At 35.1% G+C, this 9,655-nt stretch overlaps 1 protein-coding gene across 1 annotated transcript in view; it reads right to left on the bottom strand.

The window, feature by feature from the left end:
- Positions 1-675: 675 nt before the first annotated feature.
- LOC107187321 overlaps positions 676-9,655 on the bottom strand; it is a 30,398-nt gene continuing 21,418 nt past the window's right edge. The window contains exons 3-4 of the mRNA XM_015575394.1: positions 9,002-9,215; positions 676-865 (exon numbers count right to left, since the gene is read on the bottom strand). Coding sequence (XP_015430880.1) covers positions 709-865; positions 9,002-9,215 — 371 coding nt within the window. The 3' untranslated portion in view covers positions 676-708. The remainder of the gene's footprint in view (positions 866-9,001; positions 9,216-9,655) is intronic.

The raw sequence follows: 9,655 nt of genomic DNA, 5'->3' as shown, positions 1-9,655 counted from the left end.
CGAGTCCATTTTTTCCGTTCGAGTTACATTTCATTGATACCCAAATGAAAATTCACTTTCTCGAAATACAAGATTCGCGATCTCATAAATTTTCTGCCGAAACTCCGTCCCGGATTCATCGAACAAGAGGAAGAAACGTTCACTCGAATACAGGTCTAACGGTTCGCGATTACGAACGGGACGGGATAAACAAAGTAGAGGATGTGGTCCAAATACAGGCTAAGGTCTAAATATAGGCTAGTTGAACGTATAGGGAATAGTGTGAAACTAGTATTCAAGAATAAAAGAGGTTTATTTCCACTCCATACCATAAAGCAAACATGTTTTAGACACGTTAAAGTGTCACATCTTAGAAGGATCTTCAACAGGTTCGGCAATAAGTTCGGAAGTAAAAGTGCTAGCCCATATTTAGACCATATCCCGTAACAAACGGATGTGCACTTCTTGACTCTCGATTTTACATATATATCGAGGTATCGAACATCAGGATTGTTCCCTCGAGAGTGTATGAGCTGGTTTTGTGTTGTGTACATGTGTGTGTGTTTGTTTGTTCCATGCGAGCGTATGTGTGTTTATAGGTGTTTAGAGAGGGGTAGGTAGAGAGAGCTTCGTAAAGAAAGATGGAGAGATGGGGAGAAGGTGGATGTGTGAAGACGCGAGAAAAGGGGGTGGGGTGGGTGGGGTGGGGGCGGGAGGAAAGATTAGAAATTATTCTTGAAGGGGTGCGTTGGGCCTCGCAGGTGTCAATGGGGGCCTCGGTTTGCTTTGACCCTGGGGCTTCCTGGTCTCACCCGAATTCTGTATTCCGGCAAGCAGCTCGCTCTTCCTGATGCTCTTTAAGTCCAGGTCACCGTAGTAATCCTCACTGCGAAGCAAAACCGGGCGAAATCCCGGGGTTAGGACATGCATGTGACCGTGTGCCATCTCCGTTGCGTGCGTTTCTCCGTGTTCAGTTAATTACGTACATACCTTTGATGGAAGAGATGCACCGTGTAAAACTATACCTCGTCCAACGGGTCGAATCATAAGTAACTATACAGGGTGTAACAAAAATGTTGGAGGACCCGGACATGGGAGACTCGTGAGGTGATTTGAAATAAGTTTTTCCTTAGCAAAAATGTTATCTGAGGCTTTGTTAACGAGATATTAACGAAAAACCCCGACCAATCAGAGCGCCAGTCTGCCGGCCGAGTTCCCGCGGTAACGTTGACTACCAATCGTAGCGCGTAGCCAACGTTACCGCTGGAACTCGGCCGGCAGACTGACGCTCTGATTGGTCGAGGTTTTTCGTTAATATCTCGTTAACAATGCCTTAGATAACATTTTTGCTAAGAAAAAACTTGTTCCAAATCACCTCACGAGTCTTTCAATTCCGGGTACTGCAACATTTTTGTTACATCCTGCAGACTAGAGGTACGACTATCGATTATCGATAAATTATCGATATCTTATTGATGCTTAACGATATATGAATAATGTCGTTAAGATATCGTTAAGGCCAATAGAAATGACTGGGATAGAATGCAAGGCATTATTATCTGTAACAAAATTATTTATGCAACTTATTACAGACAATTATTAGTGTATCTTTGACTATAATCTTCTTCTGTTTTAAGGAATTTGTATACATATTTATGTATGTAGTGTAAATTATATATTTTTAATATAAAAATAACACACACATGTATTTTTCTTGACATTACGTATGTAGCTACTTAAAAAATATTAAAATGTTCATAGATACAAATGAGAGTATATGGGCGAATTATGATAAGAATGTGTCTGTTATATTTATATTGATAATATACAATTTACACTATATATATATATATATACATATATATATAAATATACAAATTCTTTCGGACAGGAGAACAAGATTAGACCAAAAAATACACTAATATGTTGTCTGCAATAAGTTTAAATAAAAATAAATAGATTTCGAATGATTATATTACAATTAATGCATTGCAATCTACCTCAATCGTTTCGACATTATCGATGTATGAAAATATCGATAACACTTCGATATTGTCGATATTTATCAATAACTGTACCGATAGTCGCATCTCTACTATAGACAAAGGGAGGTCATGACCATTTAGGTGGGACAGGAACAGAGACTGTTGCCAGTAGTGATGAACCGATTCAAGTAAATACAAATAAATAATCGATACCTTCGTTTCGATACCGATATAGATTTTCAGTATCGATACTTTCGGTTGTGATATATACTCGGTATCGAAAGAAAGGACTCATATCGAACGGAGCGAGTATATGAATGTGAAGGTGGTTGTTGGCCAGTTATATTATTTCGTTAATAAATGATTGAAATATATCTTGATTGAAATGAGAGATGGAAAAATTCATTATCTAGATAAAAAGTTTCGTATAACGAATAAAAGATAAAAAAGTAATTCGACAAGTTCAATGTCGATGATTGTGTAAATGCAGAAAGAAATTCCATATTGTAAATGCTAATTAAAATTTGTAATTTTACTAGTATTGAATGAATTTTTAGGTGGATTTCTAATAGAATACTGGATCACTGCAAAAGTTCTGATGGATTTTCTGCAGATGATGTGATCGCCATGGTTTTGTGGAAGCAATAAATAATTGTGTTAACATATTATGTGCTGATGTCAATGTAACAAATAAAAGATAAAAAAGTACATCGTCGTTTTTAATCGTTTAAACGTGGAAATTCCAATCTTTATAACAAAATAATACTTCTTCCTGAATGAGTCGATATTTGGCAAGTAATCATTTGATCTAATTAACTGTTTAAGTTCAGGATGACGCCTTTAGGTACTGCAGTTTTTTACTATGTATTGTTTGAATAAAATTCTGTTGAACTTTAGTTAAAATATATTATCATAATAAAAAAAAACTTTGTATTCAGTTTCTTTCGATACAAGTAGGTATCGATACGTTTGATACGATACTAAGTAGATATCGATACTTTTTTTCGATACGAGTTATGAATAAAAGTATCGATACCTTGACGGTAACGGTTTATCCCTAGTTGCCAGCCAATAGTTGGGCTTAGCACGCGAATGTTTTGGTTTTTTTCCTGACTCGTCTCGTTGGATGAGGTATAGGTGACATGCCCTGGTTGACAAAACGCTTTACTATTCATTTTACAGACAAATAAGCAAGGATATACCGTTGCAAACGACGTGTTCGAACCTACCTCCATCGTGCGTAAATTAGAGGTGCGACTAACGATTATTGATAAATTATCGATATCTTATTGTTGCTTAACAGTGTATCGATAATATCGTTAAGATATCGTTACGACGAATCGAATATGTTGTCTGCAATAAGTTCAAATAAAAATAAATAGATTTCGAATGATTTTATTACAATTAATGCATTGCAGTTTACCTCAGTCATTTCTATTCGCCTTAACGATACATTAGCGACATTATTGATGTATCAAAATATCGATAACACTTCGATATTCTCGCTATTTATCGATAATTTCACCGATAGTTACACCTCTAACATAAACCCACTTAAAGTATATGTGTCATTATTACGTTCTTTCGAAAAATACACAGAAATTTTGATTATCAATAGAACAATAGTGAAGCATTTTGGCAATCGGGGTGTAGTACAATAAGTCCTTCATAAACGCTCGAAATTACCTAACCCAGACCACATGCGAGCACTTATAACAGTCTGATACGATTTCTGTTCCACAGAAATTTCTTTTAGAAAATTTTTATTAACATAATGGTGAGATTTTTTTGATTAAAATGATACCAAACACGATATAATCTGGATTATATTTGTTTATTTCGTGTCAACACATTTTCTTTTATTATCACTTTTAATAAATTGCAAATAATTAAAATCATATCGTATTTGGTAGTATTTTAGTCAGAAAAATCTCACCGATATGGTAATAAAATTTTCATAACAAAATAACCGGAAATAAAAAGGTTTTATTGTTCCATTTATCGATTATTAATCTTTTTTGACTCTCAATATATGTCGTTGGCTCATGAAAGAAAAGCCGCTGGCGTGTTACATTTCTCGGTGGACTGGATTGGTTCTAATGAGGACCTGCTCACTATTGAGGATGACGCACGAGTATTTAACCTCGAGCGCTTTCTGAGCAGTTATCAAGAATTTACTGTATCTAGTTTTATCGTACAGGGTGGCTGAAGACAGATGGTAAAACTGGACATAGCGTCCACGTCTGGATCGCCACGGTTTTGTGGAACTAATAAACAAATGTGTTAACATATTATGTGTCGATGTCAATGTAACACAGTGAATTGTTGTTTAGAACAAAAAAATTGACACGATTAAGTGTGTTTTATTGTTTAAAACAAAATTGAAATTGAGCTTCTGAAAAGAAATTAAAAAACGAAATGAAGAAATGTTTCAAACACTGCGAAGAACATTTGCGATCTGTTTGGAGAAGCTGTTACATTTATCCCACCCAGTCGTAAACTGTTAATTTATTAATAGAATTAGATTATAACTGAATTATAATATTCCACAAATTTATTTATTACAATAAAAAAGTATTATTGAAGGTACGGAAATATTTGAATATTAATATGTTATAAAAGAATCATTATGTATCTCAATAAATTATTATTTTTATTATTAGTCTATTCGTATAGAGCAAAACCCATCAAAACGTTTGCACTGGTCCAATACATAATACATAGTACAATTCAGCAATATAAAATGTATAGTAAACTAAAAGTCAACATTAATCCCGTCGAAAGCACTATTATAATTTCAGTAATGGTAAAACAAGAAATCTACAATCCGTCATTTTGATGGGTTTGGTAGTTCTACAGTGAAACGACGATTCCATCCTCATCAGTATCACCGAATGATAAATATTAAACGTAACTTTCCACTTTCATCATTCTTATTCAATCCTGTTCGCTATCACATCGAGAAAGGTAATTACAAAATAGAAAGATTCTCATATTTATTGAAATCACGTCTCGCGTGCAAGCTTTCACGAGCGTTATATTCCCCGTCCTCGTAAAGCCATTATATAAATATTGTGGTTACCAACATTTGGACGTTGTTACGCAAAACCGATCGACCTGGTACGGTAGCCAAGGTGTATCGGGAATATCCGTTTAATTGCGTCACCCGAAAAAGACGAAACACCTCACGTACTTCCAGTTTCGCGAACGAACGTGTGTCTGTATGTGTCTGCGTTCTGAGTTTTTAAGTACTGTAATCAAAGTCGGACTATATATAATACCTGGTCTGTCCAGAATTCGTGTTTACGTAACGTCTGGACGCAAACTTTCTCGATATATTTAAATTTACACGACTGTCTCTCCCTTTATTTTCTCGTTTCAACGTTATTAATTATCATTCAGTACGGGTGAACATGCTACAAGGAAGTTTCGAGTGTGTTATTTTTTTTTTCTTTTAAACGGAGGTAAGTAGAAATTTCTGGTTAGTCGAGTAAAGGACAGAGAGCCGGTGATAAGTTTACTTCACTCATGACTAGACTGCGGATTTTATGCATTTATAGCCCATAGGGCTCTGTGCAATACAATGAAGGATAAATGTTTCCTTAAATGCAACGAATTTTTTATTTTATTCTTCACCTAATATGATACTTAACAGAAAAAAGAAATTCTTACTTTCGTTCTTGTCTTCATGAATTACTTTGGAAAATATTATTTTGCATAAAAATCCGCAGTCTACGCATGACAGTTCCTACTAAGTTTTCAAGTTAATATATTGTTTTATAACGATTTTACTCTCATTTTAGTATTTGGATACGAATATAGTACCTATCCGTTTACCCTTCTAGACTTGTGTTGCTATATTCTATAATAAACAAATTATTTCTGGTGGATTCTACATGAAAAAGTAAGACGACAATCAAGAATGACGAAATTACGTTAGAAGCTTCGTTTCCAAGTTATTAAATGTTGCAGATATGGGCAAAATACGCGGGAATTATGTCTGATGCGACGGGTTATTCTACTTGAGAGGCGTGTTCTTCAACTGTTTCACGAGTTGGTCTCATTCGTTTCATTTTATTTTATTTGTTAGTTTCACTAGATCATCGATCGAACCCCTCTATCACCCACAGATTTCTATACATATACAGGGTGGTCCACGCAACTTGTTCACCCTCAATAACTTCAAAAATATACATTGTATGACAAAATTTGTTATAAAAAAGTTGTATGGTTTGGAGGGATACATTATATAATGCATACATTTCTTTTGTAAGTGGAGGCATTTTGGAAATTTGAAAGTCAACTTCGTTTTTTTTAAATGGAATGTAGATTTTTTATGCCTAAATATCGAAGAGCGTTAAATTCTGGGTAAAAAAGTACTGACCTCTATTAGCCTTAAACCTAATAATTAACGAATAATTTCACTTTGTTTCTAGAAAATGGTCTGTACGTAATACAAAGTTGGAGATTCAATACCAGTAAAGATTTCCGTAAAACCGCGAAGTTTACGTGACAATGTTTGTCAATGTAATCGATTCTGCGTATGGAATCGTAATCGCCTATTCTGTCCGTGATTTAGCATCGAAGTTATCATCATTGTTGATCAGTCTTGAGAAGTTATTATCAATCAACTTGATATTACGCACAGACCATTTTCAAGAAACAAAGTGAAATTATTCGTTAATTATTAGGTTTACGGTTAATAGAGGTCAGTACTTTTTTACTCAAAATTTAACTCTCTTTGATATTTTGGCATAAAAAATATAGCATTCTAATTACAAAAATGAAGTTGACCTCCAAATCTTCGAAACGCCTCCACGTACAAAAAAAATAGATACATTACATAATATATCCCTCCAAACCATACAACTTTTCTATAAAAAAATTTTTCATACAATGCATACTTTAGAAGTTATTCAGGGTGAACAAGTTGCGTGGACCATCCTCTATATTAGACTGGTATCTGTCTTATATATCGCTTATATAAAATGTACCCAAAAAGAACATACAAAAATATCTCACTCTGCACATGCGCAGAAGCAATGTGTAGATATCGTTAATGAATATGTATATGTTATGATTAGTTAATAAAGGTTAATAAAGTCATGATTATGGCTATATATTGTTGTTTTAATGGATTCAAGTGCATATTTTTTTATGGATACCTCAGTATCATAATCTATATAGAAGTCTGTGAGGTTAAGTAAGAAAGGATAAAATTATAGGTTACTAAGCAAAAACATGAATAATAAAATTGCGTTCAAAGTTTCGAAGCTTTCGTGAACTTATTGTTAGTCAAAAACTAGCGATCTCAGGAACACCATTGTCCCAGAAACGAAGTCATGAACATTAAAATTTCATTGTTTGTTGCTCGAAGAATCAGCTCCTATGCATTTGCAACTTCAGTAGTGTTGTAGCTTCATATACGAGGATCATTCAATAAATAAAGAGGCAAAAGCTTTAGTTCAAATAATATCTGAGTATGAAGTATGATACTTTAAGAATCGTAAGTTGATATCCCTGTTTTTAGTTTAAAATAGTTGCTTGACAATTATTTCAGTATACATAACCTCTACCACTCATTTAACAATAATAAGTCATTCGAAAAGTGCATTTTCGTAGAACAGCGCTCAGTGATAAGATTTTTTATGTTTTGATGGTGTAAAACCACCTGAAATTTACTCCAGAATGTGTAAACAATACGGTATAAATAGTGCAAATTTTTACAAATAGTTCCATCTAATTAAAGATGGCCGAAAAGTTGTTTCCCATAGGTAACGTGAGGGAAGACCAATTGAGGTTTCAACTTCAGCTCTAGAATCTCGACTTCACGAGCTTATTCAAAGCGACGGACGAGCTACGCTGGTACAAATCGCAGAAAACTTTAATCTTAGCGTTAGCGAAGAAGTGAGAACCAATGTGCAAAACTGGCTCTGATAAAATAAAGAATGCTTTGCACATATAAGCACAAAACTAATGTACAATATTTGTAATAATGATGTTATGGTTGATGAATAACGACCATTAATTACCTACGCGAATTTAATTCGGTAAATGTTGATAAATATCATATGCTATCTTGGGCTGTCCATAAAGATAATTCATTCTTGTATACGAGTAGTGGTACAAAAATGACATATAAAACTACTTTGACTAAAGTCTATTATGGCTGACTGGGAAGGTTTTTGCATCTTTGACTTGCTCTCTAAAGTTCGAGAAGTGTGACTTAATACACCCTGGCGCTGGGGTCCCGATATGTAAAGGGTTTTCCAATAAGAACGATATGATTTTATAATGAAATAAAATAAAAACTATATTAGATACAACCAAACATTTTATATTATTTTAAAGTACAGTTTCTTACATTATGTTTTGAATAACACATCATTTAAGTGTCTACTTCGACTTCGTGCACACGAGCGAATTCGATGAACCCAATTTTCGATGACTTTGTGCAATACCTCAGGCCTAATATCACGGATGCAGTGTTGGATGTTCAATCTTAATGCATCAATAGAGTTCAAATAACTCCACAAAAAGTAATCTAAAGGAGCTAAATCACAACTTCTTGGAGGCCAACCAAGAGTTGCATTTCTTAAAATTATCCTTTCACCAAACTGTTTTTGCAATACGTCGATAGTGGCATTAGCCACAAATAACGTTCTTGAAGCGTGTATTTAGTCATGATAAATTATCAGAGTATACTAAAGAGAAATGACAACTAGTGACAGTTATAACATTTCAAACATGATTGCCATTTCATTTCAAAATCATATCATTCTTATTTGAAAACCCTTTATAATGGAAAACATCACATATGAAAAGACAGGTACCCGACGCCTGTTCGGAATACAATTGCATTCGTGAGATCGTATGGGAGATAGATTTTTCCCCAAAGGCTAAAACACCAGCCGTTGGTCTCTTTACTTATTGAATGACCCTAGTGTCTCTTCCATCAGGTGCGTTGTCACGTTGGGCACTAGTAGCGCGGGAAACTAATCGGTAACATAAAATAGCTGAAGCAAAATTGAACTCACCATCCGGGAACGTCCTCGGGGTCCTCGCAGGCGCCGCTGCCGTCAGAGTCGCCGATCTTGAAAACGGTGCCGATCGGGCAACCGTACTCCCTGGCGATACCCTCGAGGCATATGTAATACTTTCTGCAGTCCTCGGGATGGGCGTGTCTGCTGAAGCTGCCGGATGCTCCTAACACTTCGCCTGCGGCCGGACACGTGAAACCTCCCGCAACCTCTGCGATAAAACAAATAGAGAACACGATGAGATGGAACCGATGGAACCAGGACCGAATAATTCTCATTAGAATAGTATAGTCAGTCATAAGCTACTGGCCTTTGTCACCAATGGCGCTAATGTCACATTTTTCAACACATATAGTATACCTCTATGTAGTGTTATGTAGTCGGCGAATAAAACACATGTTGGCGTTGGAGGGATATTTATTAATATTTATTAAATTTATTGCATGCTGTATGTATATTGTGTAATAAATTTAATAAACATATTTAAAATTGTGAACACCTAATATCACATGTATTATAACTCGAATTTATCATACACGATCTCATACAGTAGCCGCCAGTCATTCACTGTCTTGTCCATTATAAATCGTTTCGAAATTCAAACGCGTCCCGGATTTCCGGCACTCGTTTTAGTACTGGCCCTTGTCACCT

Source organism: Dufourea novaeangliae, unplaced genomic scaffold, assembly GCF_001272555.1.
Source record: "Dufourea novaeangliae isolate 0120121106 unplaced genomic scaffold, ASM127255v1 scaffold110, whole genome shotgun sequence".
NCBI lineage: Eukaryota > Metazoa > Arthropoda > Insecta > Hymenoptera > Halictidae > Dufourea > Dufourea novaeangliae.
This window is presented reverse-complemented; position numbering and strand designations above follow the sequence as displayed.